This window comes from Microcaecilia unicolor, chromosome 2, assembly GCF_901765095.1.
Source record: "Microcaecilia unicolor chromosome 2, aMicUni1.1, whole genome shotgun sequence".
Taxonomy (NCBI): domain Eukaryota; kingdom Metazoa; phylum Chordata; class Amphibia; order Gymnophiona; family Siphonopidae; genus Microcaecilia; species Microcaecilia unicolor.
The window spans coordinates 539,334,262-539,351,770 of record NC_044032.1 but is presented as its reverse complement, the minus strand read 5'-3'; the positions used below and the strand labels follow the sequence as shown (position 1 = coordinate 539,351,770).

At 44.2% G+C, this 17,509-nt stretch overlaps 1 protein-coding gene across 1 annotated transcript in view; it reads right to left on the bottom strand.

Moving 5' to 3' along the window:
• The window catches only part of UBE2K (ubiquitin conjugating enzyme E2 K), a 235,377-nt gene that overhangs the window by 176,838 nt on the left and 41,030 nt on the right, over positions 1–17,509 (bottom strand). The window contains exon 2 of the mRNA XM_030191315.1: positions 7,029–7,122. Within this exon, the coding sequence (XP_030047175.1) occupies positions 7,029–7,122 (94 nt within the window). The remainder of the gene's footprint in view (positions 1–7,028; positions 7,123–17,509) is intronic.

Below are 17,509 nucleotides of genomic sequence, written 5' to 3'. Positions count from 1 at the left end.
CGCTATTCCAAAAGAAAATAAGATTTGCACTACAATACCCTGCCAAACTGCGGGTCACGCATAACGGTATTACTAAGACATATGAGACGGCAGGGGCGGCTAAAGAATTTCTACAACAGCTGGGAACAATATCTTCAGATGCAAGTTGAAGAGCATAGAAAAGAGAACACTCTGAGAACACTGAGTAATGTTATACGGAGAGGTCAGCAGAGACCTGACTGGTCAATATATGACAATACAGTAATCTCCCAGCCAAGAACAAAGATGGACCACTTATAGTAGCAGAAGGCTTGGCAAGATGGCTGCAGTTGGAAAGTTAAGGTTCTATGGTTTGTGAGTTAGACTTGAGTGTTGAGCTTTTTTTTTTTTTTTTTATCTTTTGCTGTTGATTAAGACACTATATGGCAGACATGGCCAGTGGGTGAACCGGTTTGAACCCCTGGTAAGAGGGGTGAGACCCTGTAAGTGTCTGATCAGCTTGACAATGAAAGTTATGTTTAATGTAACATTGTATAATGCGGAGGGGGGAGGGAGAGACGTAAGGAAGTCGAGGTCATAATTGGTGGACCTGAGAATAAGGGATACAGGATTTGGGGGGGGGGGGGGGGAGGGGGTGGGGGGAGGGAAGAGGGATGCAAGCAGGGCACAAGTCTTAACTAGAAAGGATGTAGAACATAACAATGAAGCTGACATAGTGGAGGTGCAAGTGGGGGGGGGGGGCAGAGGCTGGGATGTCCCCCTCGATTACAACAGTGGACATCTATGGATATAGGCACACACTTTCAAATCCAAGAATAGTAAGAATACTAACGTGGAATGTAGGCGGAGTTAATTCGCCAATCAAACGTTCTAAGATTTTACAACAATTAAATAGGCAGAAGGCAGACATAGCACTCTTGCAGGAGACGCATCTGAACCAGATTGAACATGCCAAGCTCAGCACCTGGTGGGTTGGGGATTGTATAGCAGCAAATGCACAAGGTAAAAAGGGAGGAGTAGCGATACTAATTAGAAAAGGCATAGCCTCTGTAATTAATCCACTTCTGATTGATACTGAAGGCCGCTATGTTATATTGGAAGTGGTAGTTGGGAGACAGAAACTGCTAATCTGTAATGTTTATGCTCCAAATAGATACGATCGGAAGTTTTATCAAACTTTGATAAATTTTTTGCTTAGGCAACCGCACGCAGCTATAGTGCTGGGGGGTGATTTAAATGCAGCTTGGGACCCCTCTCTGGACAGATCAGCCCCGGAGACGGCCTCTTCATGTTATAATAATAGAGGCCTCTTACAATTGAGCCAGATGTTGGGCCTGGTTGATGTGTGGCGGGTGCTGCACCCAGGTGAGAAAGACTATACACACCTGTCGCGGGCCCACTCCATTCAGTCGAGAATTGATTATATTCTGACATCACGTCAGATGTTTGGGGAAGTGACAACAGCGGAGATAGGACCGTACATGGTGTCGGACCATGCCTGGGTTAAGATAGAATGGATACCAAGCGGTACAACCCCACAGGAATATAAATGGCAATTTCCCCTGGAGTTTAGCTCAGATCCAATGCTTAAAGGCAGATTACAAGCTCGCTGGGCGGAATATAGCACTCATAATCAAGAACACATAGAAGACCCAGTTTTGTTTTGGGAAGCGGCTAAGGCGGTTCTTAGAGGCGAAGTGATAAGTCACACGTACTTTGTGAGGAAGACACGAGATAGAAAGATCTTGCGTTTAAGTAACCAACTTTGTAAGACACGGAAGAGATATGGGGAGACACACGCGATAGGTGATAAACAACAAGTGTTAGAGCTTCAAACCGCCTTAAATGTACTTTTGCAAGAAAGGGCACACAAGTCACAGCTCTACTATAGATATATGCTTTATAAACATGGTAATAAAACAGGCAAGTTGATGTCAAAAATAATTAACCCCCGGGGAGGGACTAAGAACATTTTGGCACTGAGGCAAAGGGGGGGGAGGGCTCCACACATCAGACAAAGCAATATGTGAAACTTTTCGGGCCTTTTATCAAGGGCTGTACGCTTCCCCAGAGGAAGACGGTCTGTTAAATCAGATGTATTTAGAAAATCTGGCTTTACCAAAGCTTACAATACAAGAGTTGGACAGTCTCAATCAATTAATTACTGAGGATGAAGTCAGTCTAGTTATTGCCTGCAGCCCGCGACTGAAAGCCCCGGGACCTGATGGTTTAAGGGGAGAATTCTATAAATTAATGGAAGGAGGAGTTATACCTGCAATTACTAGATTTTTGAACCAACTGATAGAGAGACAGAGGTTACCCCCAGACTTGAATAGGGCTCAAATAATAGTTTTGTTGAAACCGGGGAGGGACCCTCTAGAGCCGACATCGTACCGGCCTATCTCCCTGTTAAATTATGATACCAAGTTGTTGGCAAAAATCTTGGCTAATACTGGCGAGGCTGCTCCCAAGGTTGATTCATGAAAGTCAAGTGGGATTTGTGGGAGGTAGAGCAGTGAGTAAAAACTTGAGAGCAATATTGACATCACTAGAACACAGCTCGCAGGCGAAGGTAGCATCATTGCTGATCAGCTTTGATGCGGAAAAGGCCTTTGATAAGGTTCACTGGAAGTTTCTTTTTGATACGCTGGAACATTATGGATTTTCAGGGAGATTTGTTGAGGCAATTCATGCTTTATATGCCAACCCATGTGCCACTCTGAGAGTAAACGGGATAGAATCGGAAAGTTTCTGTATTAGGAGGGGCACGCGGCAGGGGTGCCCATTGTCCCCTCTTCTCTTTGTTTTGGTTTTAGATCCCCTTATCAGAGATATCATGGCAAACCCTTTGATCCGGGGAGTTGGCTTAGGGACCCACATGTTTAAGATTGCAGCATTTGCGGATGACATTTTGGTACATCTCACAAACCCAAGGGAATCCTTAGACACGTTATTGGAAACCTTTCGTGAATATGGCGACTACTCAGGTTTCCGTATTAATCTAGACAAGTCAGAAGCGCTGGCTTCGCCAGAGGTGAACCAGAGGGACTGGGTTCCTGAATTTCCGTTGAGATGGGCCAGAGAGTCTTTTAAATATTTAGGAATCAGACTCACAATGAATACATTAGATTTATATCAGTTGAATGTTAAAATCTTACTGGAATATACTAAAACTAAATTGGACTCTTGGATGAGTCTGCCACTGTCATTAATGGGACGGATACATGTAGTACAAATGGTGTTGTTTCCGCGCTGGTTGTACGTTCTTCAAACTTTACCCATACGCCTATCGCGGTCTGATTTGAAGCGGATGATGCGCCTTTTTAGTAGATTTTGTTGGGCAGGCAAAAAGCCTAAAGTTAGCCAAAACCTGTTAATAGGGAGCTGGAGACAGGGGGGAATGGGTATCCCGGATGTGTTCCTATATAATCAGGCGTGTTTGCTGCGCCACTTAGGAGATGTGGTGAATGCCACGCAGTATTACACACCTATGGGCTTGGAGGAAGCTTTTTTTGCTCCCTATGATATATTAGCATTACTCCATTTACCTCGTAGTCAGCTCCCTTCTAAATTTAAAAAAAGTATAATACTACAGCCCCTTCGGGAGGCGTGGCAGTGGTGGATGCGGCAAATGGGGGGCCAACCACACGTTACAGATCAAATCCCAATCGTAGGCAATCCTGTTTTTGAAGCAGGGATAGATAACCCGATATTTGGCAGATGGCAAGGGCTGGGCATCACAAGATTGGAACACCTATTATTGGACAATGGGGAAATGATAACATTTGACGCTCTTCAAGATAAAGTGGGATCAGCTTGGGGCAATAGATTTGCCTATGCACAGTTCCGACACTATGTGAAATCCCTGAGCCAAGTACCCCTGAGAGGGCGGATGGGGGAGCTGCTAAGGGTTTTCTTTGAGGAGTTGCAGATAGAGAAACAATCTGTATCAGCATTGTATGGGGCACTGGCTAGGTGTAGGTCCCAGAGGCAATATGTTGACCTTAAGCGAAAATGGGAACAAGATCTGGGGACCTCCCTGGCAACATGGATGTGTCAGCTACCTTGAAGGGCATACGGGCGTTGGTAACAATTGAGAGGCTGAGGGAGTGTGGTTATAGAGTGGTCCTGCGGGGGTATATGTCTAGAACACAACTGGCTCATATGTTGGGGCCGGACAACTCGGGGTGTTCTAAATGCGGAGGGGGTCCCAGCTCGTTATATCATGCATTATGGCAATGCCCCAAGGTGCGCATGTTTTGGCAGAGGGTAAGAGGGTTTTTGATTCGATTGGGGAACAGAGTTCAAGGAACGGAGCGGCAGTTTCTGTTGGATCAACCAAGAGCGTTTGCCCCATTAGGCGCCCCCGCTATAATGTTATGCAGGAAGCTGAGCTTGGTAGCGTGGAAATGCATTATGCAATACTGGGTCTCATCGGAAGGGCCAGCTTACTGGCATTGGCGCAATCAGGTGCATCTCCTGGCCTCTTGGGAGGCTAGGGATTCAAAACAATCGCCTAAACGTAGAGTGCGCTTTCTGCAGATTTGGACACCATACCTGCAAATGCTCAGTCCAAGGGGACGTAGTCTGCTTGTTAATGCCTGATAAATAGTGGAATAATGGAGAGTATGGGTAGCCTGGAGTAGTAAATTTAGTCTAGAGTGGAATTCTGCTTGCAAGGGGGGGAGGTATTGGGTGGGGGGTTGGAGGGGTTGAGTGAGATGTATATGGCTAAAGCTTGGCAGTGCTCTAGAGCTTTGATGTTTAGTTTTCTGATATTTTGTGATAAGCACTATTTTACCTAATGAAGTATTCAAGTGTATGATATTAGGAACAAGAGTCATTTAAAACCTAATGTTAGCATGGGCCAAGGAATCGTTAAGAGGGGAGGGGGGAGAAAAATGGGGACGAAAAGTGTTTGGCGAAGTTGAATATGTTGTAAGAATGCTGTTTTGTATATCAAGCAATGCTATATGCATATTCTACACTACTTTGTATTGTGAGAATCGTTAATAAAACAGTTTAAACATACATATATATATATATATATATATATATATATATATATATATAGAGACACATTAGCATAGGAACTTAATGGACAATCTGCCTATAGCTAGAATTATCTCGTACAATCCCCTCACCCAAACCCACAACCCATCCCCCCCCCTTCCCCCGGAAAAGATCTCTTCCCATTCTCCCTACACTTCTCACGCAAGAAGGAGGGAGGAGTCCGGACAGGAAAACCACTTCACATAATTGTCCCACACCTTATGATAGGTTACCAAATGACCAGTTTGCATGGCTATCAATTTAGACATCAAATGTAGAGAGTCCAATCTCCGCATCACCGCAGAAAGACTTGGCAATGCACTCTGCTTCCAGGATGCAGCCAGCACCAATTTGCTAGCCACAAAGACAAAAGTAATCAGATGATTAATATGTGGTTGTACTCCACTTGGCTTTACATGTAGTAAACATTGTTCCACCTTCAGAGGACAGTAAAGCTTAGTAAGGCTGCTACTACTACTACTACAGAAATGATTTATAGTAGTAGTAGCCTCAAAATATTTGCCCAATATGCCTGATCCTTAGGACATGTCCACCAAATATGATAGATATCACCTTCGGAACCACACTGCCGCCAGCATAGAGCTAACAGAGGGAAACATTTTATGCAGACGCTGGGGAGTATAGTACCAATTATATAAGATCTTGTACCCATTTTCCATTACAGCACTGGAGACAGAAACCTTAAGTAATAGTTTAAAGATTTTTTCCCATTGTGCAAACTCATAGGACACTCCCATAGCCTGCTCCCACTTCAACAGATAAAACTGAACCAGTTTTTTAGAAGATAGGACTCTATACAACCTAGAAACTACCCCCCCCCCCCCCCCCCCCCCCCCCCGCCACTCACCATTGCACTTTCCAAAGGCATCTCACTAAAACTCAAATCCCCTTTGGCCCTTCTAAAGATAAAATCTCTCACTTGGTGATATTGGAAGGAATAAGAAATGGGGACCCCACTGATTAATAGGTCTTAACTATACACATAACAGATACAATGCTTTCTACAATAGATTTCTCAATTCTTTAAAAAAAAAAAAAAAGAGGTTGATCCTTGGGAAACCCTAAATAAAGCCTGGACTTTGACAACTAATGGTCCATCACCTAGCTCCTGCAATAGGCGAGGTGGCCTCTGAATAAAGAGCAGACGTGAACTGAACTGCATGTCGAATATGAAGGCCATCGTGAATGGTGTATGAATGGTCCTGTACTGTTTGAATGCCCTCCGGTTTGATTGCTTTATTCTATCATTTTATGGAGTTCCTTTCTCTTTTTTATTTTATAGATTGTAAACTGCCTCAATTTGTTTCAATTAGAGGCTGTATATTAAGCAAATAAACGATAAATGATAAAAGGGGACTTTTGTTGTCCCCTTTTGTAACACAATACTGTCTAAATGATTTTAAAAACATAATACTTGCCCACTAACACCAATCACTCTTAATCACTGCAAAAGAATTTGATGACTGATTGAATCAAATGCAGCAGAAATATTTTCTGGGAAACTTGGGTCTACTGGGTTTCCTGTATACGGTAGCCCTCATCTTCCCTTGGTCCCAGAGCTGTGAGGTGGTCACAAACTAATTGGTTTATAACACTACGTACATGTATTATAAATGCAAGTGTAGTAAAAAGTTTTTAGACAGATGCACAAAACTATTTGACATCTGTTTTTTTACAAGGTGATTTGTTGTGCTGTAAACACTCAAAAGCCTCATACAGTGTGATTCACTCAGTTTCACTATGCACGTTTGAACACAATTATGAAATCTCCATCTCCAATAAACCAGCATTCTGATAGGTACTATTAATAGAATTCGTATTAAAAGCACAAAAAAGTTAAACAAATGATGGATAGAGAATTAGAGCATAGTAATACATTTATAGGTAAAATATATAAATTTAAAGTGCACTTGTCTAGTTACAATAAAGTGATCACGTAACAGATTTGAAATTAACTGTACAGTGCTGTTACTTGCCTTCATATGGAGTATCTGGCGGCCCAGCAATTTCTCCTCGCAATTCCGTAAAATTTTCATCTACAAGATCTACTTTAATCTGATTTTTGCTGGTCTAAAAATTAAACAAAATTAACACAGTAATGAACAAGGTGCACAAAATAACTACAATTTACAATATGCTGCATATTATAGTTTTAGTATTATTCACAAAGTTGTACAAGAATTTAAATACACAGAAAGTAAACAAAACCATAGGATTGTATAAGAAATCTCACAATATTGAGGGATGTCAGAGAAGTATGTTCTGGTGAGTTCAAAGGACCTGTTTTGCTTTCTCTTTCCTAAAGGCTAAATAGTTATTTTCCAAATGAAGTTTCAACGAAAGATTTCCAAAAAGCAAATACACAATGATGCATGCGTTGCAATCTCAGCTTACTAGGAGTCGATAACAAATGTGTGTTGTGAAGAACACATTACTCTTGAAAGGCACGTAAAGCATATTTATCCTTCAGATAACCAGGACCCTGCAAGCTCAACATGCAAAATGAGCAAGCACAGAATTTTTAATTAGATCTTATAATGAACCAGCAGCTAATGTAAAAATAATAATGGGGGGGGGGGGGGGGGGGGGTCACATGATCTTACCATTTCTTGCCCAAAATTAATTTGGCCATATGGAGCAATTTTGAGTTTCCGCAGTTGTTCCTGAAGAAGGCCATAATAAATGCTGTTACAGTAATCAATTCTCAAAATGCAGGGTAAGCAGATTGGCTTGATCTAAAAAAATAAATAAACTTCTGAATCTGCCTTAAGAGAAGCAAAACCATACCCAGAACTGCAGAAACTGCTAGGCAGGGATAAAATCTTCTTTAAAAAATACCAAAGCTTCTAACAACTGGCGCTCTTGACAACCAACAGTCCCAAATACCAGCCAAATAATCCTTATGAACCTGACTAAATCCAAGTATCTCAATTTTCTCCTAATTTTAGCCTGTTAACCTCCAACCAAACTGATTTAATAGGTGTCTGTCACCAAGCATAGTTCTGAACCTACATCAGCTAGAAGTTAGATATCTGTATATAGATAAACCATGTTCCAAAATCAATATAACCAAAAGACTCAAATATTAAAAAGCAAGGATGAGAATAGAGACGTCTGTGGCAAGCACATCAAGGGCACTGATCATTCCAACTGACATTCACAGATGGTAGTGGTTCCATGAAACAGAAGAGCAGGCATTTCCTGTTATCATTTTTCTATAAAGTGGGGTAAAGAGGTTGTGACAAAACACCTAGCCACCTGCCTGGGTTTACCCCGCGGCCACTCAGAGGGTCTATCCCCAGCACAGCTCAGGTCTGCCTGCACCTGCCGCTTGTGCTCTACACTAGCACCCTCATCCCACTGACTGGGTCACAACTGCCTCTGGGCAAGTCTCCTGCTCCCAAATTATCCCCAGTGATTTCCAGGTTAATGAAGGCCACACTCTCAGTGGTTCCTCAGTTCCCAGAAAGCACTCACAGACCCAACACACAAACCACCAGGATTCTTTATCAGTCCAGACAAGCAGAACAATTTTGTTTATTCTCATAAAAATTAAACACTGAACAAAAAATGTGCAATTAGCAAACAATAACAGGTAACTGAAATAAGGATCAATTATAACATTTGCAAGTACCTGGGAAGCTCAGGATATATAATTGTTTGTTTACTAAGCCTCAGCAAAGAGATTCTGCTTTTTTCCTTCCTGGCTAGGACTGAACTCAAAACCAGTAAAATTCAAATGAGATGAGTTCCTAGGCCAATGAGAGCCCAGTCAACAAGATTTCAAATACATACTGCTTCTTGCTTCCTGTTTGAGTTAAACTAAAAAAAAAAAAAAACACTCAGTTCTCTATAACAGCTTTACAGCAAAGAAACACCATCTGCTGGCCAAATAGGAGAAATACACTTCAGAACATAATCAATGAAGGAAAATATCCAATACATTTTACAGGCTTAAAACACACTGTTTCTTCACACCTCCACCCTTAAGAGAAAGACCCCAGACTGCGGCCTCTACAGACCGCTGATCGAGTCTCAAAAGCTCACTGTCAGGGTGGTTCTGGCTCTTCCTTTCTGGAGAGGCCATCAGCGTTACCGTGCTCACTGCCTTTCTGGTGCTGTATGGTGAAATTGTACATTTGCAAGGACAGGCTCCACCAAATAGTTTTCCATTGTCTCCTGAAACTCTCTTAAGCCAGACCAACTGATTATGCTCTGTGATAATAGTGCAGTCTCGCCCATACAGATATGGTTGTAACTTCTCAAGGGCCCACGCTAAGACCAGACACTCTTTTTCAATAGTGGTATAGGCTACCTGTCTGTCAAGGACCTTGCAACTCAGATACATAATGGGGTGCTCCTCCCCTTTGCTATCCACTTGACTGAGTACAGCCCCAATGCCACATGCAGAGACATCAGTCTGTACCATACATCTTTGGTGGTAATCAGGTGCAGCCAATACGGTCTATAACGCCTGGAAGGCCGTTTCACACTCTGGCGACCAGGTAACTATTCAGGGTAGTCTCTTTTTAGTCAGGTCAGTTAGGGGCTTGGCTATGGTGCTGTAGTGAGGCACAAACTTCCTGTAATACCCCGCTGTTCCAAGGAAGGCCAAGACTTGCTTTTTAGTTTGGGGAGTGGGCTAGTCTTGTATAGCTTCCACCTTAGCTGGTTCAGGATTCAGCTGTCCACCTCCCACTCGGTACCCTAAATATTGCACTTCTGCCATTCCCATCTGACATTTGCTGGGTTTTATAGTCAGGCGGGCTGGTTCAGTATTCCACGCAAATAGATCAGGTGGTCATCCCAAGTCTGTATACAACAACATCATCAAGATAAACCCTAGCATGCTCCTGGAATCCATCTAGCAGATGATTCACCAAGGACAGAATCTACCAGGGGCATTTTTCATTCCAAAAGGCATCATAGTAAATGTATTCAGACCAAACGGGGTAATAAATGCTGACCGCTCCTGAGCAGCTGCTGTTAGGGGAATCTGCCAGTACCCTCGGCTAAGGTCCATTGTAGACAGGTACTGGCCCCAGCTAAATAGTTTAGTAACTTGTCCATTCGGGGCATTGGATAGGTATCCGACACAGTACGGTCATTAAGTCTCCTGTAATCCACACAGAAGCAGGTTGTGCCATCTTTCTTGGGAACAAGAACTACAGGAGAAGCCCAGGGACTATGAGATTTCTTGATAACACCTAGGGCTAGCATCTCATCACAGTGGCGTAGCTAGACCTGCAATTTTGGGTGGGCCCAGAGTTAATATGGGTGGGCACTATGGCCTAAATATTCAGACCGCAGGAGCTAGCTGAGCTGCCTCCCGCAGTCAGAGCTGAGCTGAATATTTAACCCTTAGTGTCCAATGTTCCCATCAATCTGTTCCCATATGGCTTATTACAGGAACATTGAACACTAAAGGGTTAATGTCAAGCCATTGCCGGTGGCTGGTACTGAATATCTGGTTTATTTTTGGCCACTTTAAACATAACTGGCCATGCCGATATTCAGTTAAGTTTAAACTGGCCAAAGATATTCCTGCATTTTGGTGGCCTAATTTGCCCACAAAACTTAGCCAACAATGCACTGAACATTAGCAGATAGCTGGTTGTATCGTGCAATTTGTATCGTGCAATATAACTAAGTAATCTGCTAAACACTAACCGCCAATATTCAGTGGGAAATAACTAGCAATCTCCCATTGAATATTGCCAGATAGCCGGTTAAATGCCATTTAACCTGACAGGAGCCATTCCTGGCTGATTAAATGGTTTTAAATATTAGGTAGACTGAGCACAAAAGCTCTACAAAACATCTAGGAAATGGCCATTCTCCAAACCAAAACGTTTTTCTGGTTCGGAAATCTCTATGTTCCATTGAGTTTTGGATGTTTTCAGCAAAACATCCAAAGATGGATTTAGACATCATATCAAAAATGCCCCTCAAAATGTATCAAAGGCGGCACATGGGTCTATTAGAACTATATGGCATTTCCAACAATCATCAACAAAGTCCAACAAAACAGTTTCCGTACTATGGAACTTCCTAAAACCAGATTGAAACTCAGAAAGAACCCCCTGCTTCTCAACAAAATCAAGCAGTTGTGTTAAAACCACCTTTTCTAACACTTTAGATAAAAATGGCAAATTGGACATCAGTCTAAAATTACTCGGCAGACCTGTCACAGTCCACAGCTAACATGTTTCTCCTTACAGTTTTCCATAGAAAAAATGTACTAAACTTCTGGTAGGACCTCTGTAATAGCAACATAAAATCCCTTCATTGTCAGATTCTTTGTGAAGTAACACTAAATCTTATGAAGAAGCTTTTTAGAGCCTATGTAGCAAACCTTAACACCAAATTTGAACACACAAATACCAATAACTGTGAATATACACAACAGCAATACTTGTCCCACTGGAAAAGACAAACTAGTCAGACTCATATAGAGATCCCCACACAAACCACATGCCAGCAGAATCTCTCACCTTGGGTTGTATGCAGAACACAGACAAACCTACTACTACTACTACTATTTAGCATTTCTATAGCGCTACAAGGCGTACGCAGCGCTGCACAAACATAGAAGAAAGACAGTCCCTGCTCAAAGAGCTTACAATCTGTATAATTATGGTACAGCTAGAGACCCCCCCACCGGAATGGTGGCGGGCCCAGTCATAGAGCTCAGGCCATTACAGACCTTGGCTGAGTCAGAAATCTGATGGCTGACATAACTGGGAGCTTACTGGAAAAGTATGGCCTAGTTTGTAGCCCACATTGAGGCCTAAATAAGCTAAATTAGGAAAAGTTAATAGATATGGAAACAAAATGGAGGATTTCAACACAAAATGGAAGCTGTATCTGTTACAAAGTGGAATTTTCTCTAATGTAAGTTAGAAAAACAAGTTGAGCAATGAGTGAGTCATGCCAGGTGCAGAGAAAAGAGGGAACTAGCTGTCCAAGAGAGGAGGGAGACTTTCATGTGAGCAGGGTCTTGCTTAAGATTTGTGATCAAGCGAGCTAAAGACAAAACCATGTTAGCAAGATAGAAGCTACTCATTAGCATGAGCCAATCAGTGACAACCATGACATTAGCATAGATCCAATCAGGTATATCTACTGTCATATTACCCATATCCTGAGGGCACCTATAAAAATCAGGGTTTTTCCTGGTTTAAGCTAGAGAGAAAAGGGTTGGCACTCTCTCTCCAAGGGAAACCAATGTGTCCAACAGAATTGACAAATTACCTAATTGCTTTCCCTTGTAAAACCTCTAATTGGTAAAAGAAATTATAAAAGATTAGCAAATAATTAACACCTGTTTGCAGCTTATTATATTCCTATAATTAATTGATTGTACGTGACTGTTGTCAATCACTGATTTGACTTATACCTTGGCAAATAAACTCCTCATTCCAAATGATGATTTGTGGGCTTCACTTAATGATGAAAGGCTGTAAGTATAAATGCTTTTGCTACATCAGGCTATCATTCGCTGCATTGTATAACCTGTAGCCTAAATCCAGTTTGTCATAAGGCTGGTATCTATTCCTTGCCAGTGCTGAGAGGCGGACTAATGCGGGTCTCTTAGACCTAACGTCTCTCTCAGTGGCAATTCCTTTTAGAACCTCATAACTCCTGGATTACCCCAGTACTAGTGTTATTTAGAGATGGAGTCAGATTAAGGTCACTCTAGCCTTCTTGGGGGGGGGGGGGCTCGGGACCCCCCAATTCACAACAAATCTAATAGACAAAAAATAAAGTAAGCAAATCAAATCAATTAATGTGTACAGAAAGGAGGAGAGGAGGGTAGGTGGAGGCGAGTGCTTACAAGTGGTTACGAGTCAAAAGCAATGTTAAAGAGGTGGGCTTTCAGTCTAGATTTAAAGGTGACCAAGGATGGGACAAGACGTAGGGGCTCAGGAAGTTTATTCCAGGCGTAGGGTGCAGCAAGAGAGAATGCGCAAAGTCTGGAGTTGGCAGTAGTGGAGAAGGGAACAGATAAGGATTTATCCATGGAGCGGAGTGCACGGGAAGGGGTGTAGGGAAGGACGAGTGTGGAGAGATACTGGGGAGCAGCAGAGTGAGTACATTTATAGGTTAGTAGAAGAAGTTTGAACAGGATGCGAAAACGGATAGGGAGCCAGTGATGCGACTTGAGGAGAGGGGCAGTATGAGTAAAGCGACCCTGGCGGAAGACAAGACGGGCAGCAGAGTTTTGAACCGATTGGAGAGGGGAGAGGTGACTAAGTGGGAGGCCAGCAAGAAGCAGATTGCAGTAGTCTAAACAAGAGGTGACAAGGGTGTGGATGGGGGTTTTGGTCGAGTGCTCGGAAAGAAAGGGGCGGATTTTACGGATGTTGTAAAGAAAGAAACGACAGGTCTTGGCGATCTGCTGGATATGAGCAAAGAAGGAGAGAGAAGAGTCAAAGATGACCCCAAGGTTTCGAGCTGAGGAGACAGGGAGAATGAGAGAGCCATCAACAGAAATAGAAAACGGGGGGAGTGGGGAGGTGGGTTTGGGGGGAAAAATGAGAAGCTCAGTTTTGGTCATGTTTAATTTCAGGTGGCATTGAGACATCCAGACAGCAATGTCAGACAAGCACGCTGAAACTTTGGTTTGGATGCAAGGTGAGATATCAGGGGTAGAAAGGTAGATTTGGGAGTCATCAGCATAGAGATGGTAGGAAAAGCCATGGGATGAGAGTAATGAACCAAGGGAAGAAGTGTAGATAGAAAAGAGGAGGGGACCAAGAACAGAACCCTGAGGTACGCCGACAGGCAGAGGGATAGAAGTAGAAGAGGATCCACCAGAGTGAACACTGAAGCTGCGGAGGGAGAGGTAGGAAGAGAACCAGGAAAGGACAGAGCCCTGGAATCCAAGTGAGGACAGGGTATCGAGGAGTATGCTGTGATCGACAGTGTCAAAAGCAGCGGAAAGATCAAGAAGAATGAGGATGGAATAGAGACCTCTGGATTTAGCCAGTAATAGGTCATTGGAGACTTTAGTAAGCGCAGTTTCAGTTGAGTGGAGAGGGCGAAAACCAGATTGTAGTGGGTCAAGAATAGCATGTGAGGAGAGAAAATCAAGGCAGTGGTGGTGAACAGCACGCTCAAGTAATTTGGAGAGAAATGGGAGGAGGGAGATGGGTCGGTAATTAGAGGGACAAGTAGGGTCGAGTGAAGGCTTCTTAAGGAGAGGTGTGACCACAGCATGTTTAAAGGCAGTAGGGACAGTTGCAGTGGAAAGTGAGAGGTTGAGAATGTGACAGATAAAAGGAATAAGAGCAGGTGAGATGGCATTAAGAAGGTGGGTGGGAATGGGATCAGAGGAACAGGTGGTACATTTTGAGGAAGAAAGGAGAAGTGTAGTTTCCTCTATAGTAACTTCAGGAAAGGAGGAAAAGGAATGAGGGGAAGGAGAGAGAGGGGAACGGACTAGTGGAGGGAGAGGTGGCGAGGTAGAGAATTCAAGGTTTATCTTTTGAACCTTGTCGTGAAAGAATTCAGCAAGGGTCTGAGGAGATAATGAAGGTGGAGTTGGGGGAGGGGGCACCTTGAGGAGAGAGTTCAATGTGGTGAAGAGAAGTCGAGGGTTAGAGCCAAGAGAGTTGGTCAGTTGGATATAATAATCCTGTTTGGCGCGTAAAAGAGCAGATTGGAAGGAGGTCAGCATGAACTTAAAAGTGTAAGAAATCAGCAAGGGCCCAAGATTTCCGCCAGAAGCGTTCGGCGGAGCAGGTACAGGAACATAGGTAGCGGATATTAGAAGTCAGCCAAGGTTGGGGTTTTGTATGCCTTATAGGGTGGGTCATCAAAGGTGCAAGAGTGTCTAAGGCAGAGGATAGAGTATTGTTGTAAGAAGAAACAGCCTCGTTGACAGACGTGGATGGTGCCACAGTAGAGAGGAGGTTTGAAACATGGGAGGATAGAGATGAAGGGTCAATATCGTGAAGATTCCTAGATAAATTAGATAAGATAGGACGGGACTGGGAGGGAGGAGATTTAAGTGTGAAAGTTATAAGATGGTGATCAGAGAGGGGAAGATCAGAGGCAAGGAAACTAGAGGGTGAACAGTTGGAGGAGAAGATGAGATCAAGACAGTGACCATTTTGATGAGTGGGGGAGGTGGAGCATAGTTGGAGATTAAAGGAGGATGTTAAAGCGAGTAACTTGGAATATAAGAGTTGGAAGGATCATTAGCAGGAATATTAAAGTCACCAAGGATGAGAGAGGGGGAGGAAGGATCATGGAAGAAGGCAAGCCAGGCATCAAAGTCACTGAGAAAGGATGAAAGGGACTTATCAGGGGGACGATAAATGACCTCTATTTGAAGAGTTAGAGGAGAGAAAAGGCGGATAGAGTGGACTTCAAAGGAGGAAAAACAGTGAGATTGAGGTGGAAGAAGGGGTTGAAATCTGGAGGAGGGAGAGAGAAGTAGTCCAACACCACCCCTGTGACCAGCAGGGCGAGGAGTATGTGAAAAAATATAACTGCCATGGCAGAGGGCTGTGACTGAAGCAGAGTCATCAGGGCAGAGCCAGGTTTCTGATATGGCGAGCAGATGGAGGTGACGCAAGATAAAGAGGTCCTGGATATAGGGGAGTTTGTTACAGATAGAGCGGGCATTCCATAGGGCGCAAGAGAAGGGCAGAGAAGAGGAGGGGAGTAGAGGAATAGAGATGAGGTTAGAGAGGTTCTGGTGAGATCTGTAGAGTTGGGATAATAGTTGGTGAGGAGGGCCAGGATTGGGATTGATGTCACCGGCTGAGAGTAAGAGAAGGAGTAAAAGAGAGCGGAGGAGAGTAGGAGAGGTGTGGCGTCGAAGGCGAGAGGGATTTAGGTGGAATGGGGAAGGCAAAATGGAGGGAAGAAAGAGACGGAGATTAAAAGCCAAGAGGGAGGAAGAGGGTAGGAGAGAAGGTGAGGTGATGAAGTCGATGGATGGGCAGTGAGTTCCTGTAGCGGAGAGAGGTAGGGGGTGAGGAAAAAGATTAGGAAGGGACAGGGCTAGGAAGAGAATGTGAATAGGGGCCATAAACGACTGAGGTACTTTAGCAACTGGGAAGAAGATTAGATGTAGAGTGGAGGAGTGGCCTAGTGGTTAGGGTGGTGGACTTTGGTCCTGGGGAACTGAGGAACTGAGTTTGATTCCCGGCCCAGGCAGCTCCTTGTGACTCTGGGCAAGTCACTTAACCCTCCATTGCCTGCCGCATTGAGCCTGCCATGAGTGGGAAAAAGTGTGGGGTACAAATAAAAAAAAAAAATGTAGAGAGAAAAACGGCGCATGGCACCTAGAGCGGAGGCCCTGAGTGGATTGGAGTGGACCTGGGTGTCACCCTGGAGAAGGCTGTAAGGATATGCAGATGAGCTGCAAGTCCTCCACAGCACCTGAAAGGCAGCCAGTGGTAGAGCTGGGCACCTCTCAGCTGAGGTAAGGCTTACCAGGGGTTAGGCAGAAGCCAGCATTCCTCCCCCTGAGGGTCGCCTCACCAATTTCAGAATAAAGGATCAAAAATTAGAAATTGTCCTGTAGCCCAGCATCAGTCTTGCCCTTCCCTACCCCTCCCCCACCCCTCCAGTAGCCTGCCATCAGCCCTGCCCTTCCTACCCCCCCCCCCCCCATAGCCCAGCATCAACCCTTCCCTCCCCCTCATATTCTGGCAACAGCCTACCCTTCCCTCCATCCCTCCCTCCCCCATAGTCTGACATCTCCCCTACCCTTCCCAATCATCCACCTCCACTCAAAGGCCCACCAGCATGAAATATAAAACATTTTCTTTTTTAACTGGACATTGCAGAGCCCACCAGCATTAAATACAAAACTTTTTTTTCCACCTGAGCACAGTACAGTGAAGTTTCCAGTGCAGCAATTCCAGAGAAGTCTACTGACCTTGATCAGTGTGCATGTGGAGGTGCAGTGCTGGAGATTGACCACAGGGGAATAGGCTTCACGTCAGTGCCACTACAGAGGCTACTGACACACTCCTGGAGTCTGGGGCAGGAATATTATATAAATTGCCCAGATATCCCCAGCTACACAGGACAGGGCCAGCCAAGACGGCTAAGTTAAAGGCAGCACTAGCTGGCGGGCTCCCGACTTTGCCACAGGTTCAGTCCACCCAAGTCATGCAGGATCATTGTGCTGAGTGCTCTCACCACGCATGCTGCAGGGGCAGACAAGTTACATTGAGTAGAGAGGCTAGAGGAGCTGCCTGTAATTAACACAGGGAACAGATGCAGAACAGCAGCCCTAACAGCACAGAGTGGATCCCTCCCCCCAATGCCGGACTCCCGAGCAGTAGCAAACAAGGCAGGAGGAGGGTTGATAGTTTGCTTGCTGGAGACCTGTAGCACTGATAAATTAAAAAAAAATAAAATATAGCACCGGAGCTGCAGGGCTTAGCTCGGGGGTACTTCTCTGCTTCCTACATATGGCTGAGCTAATGCG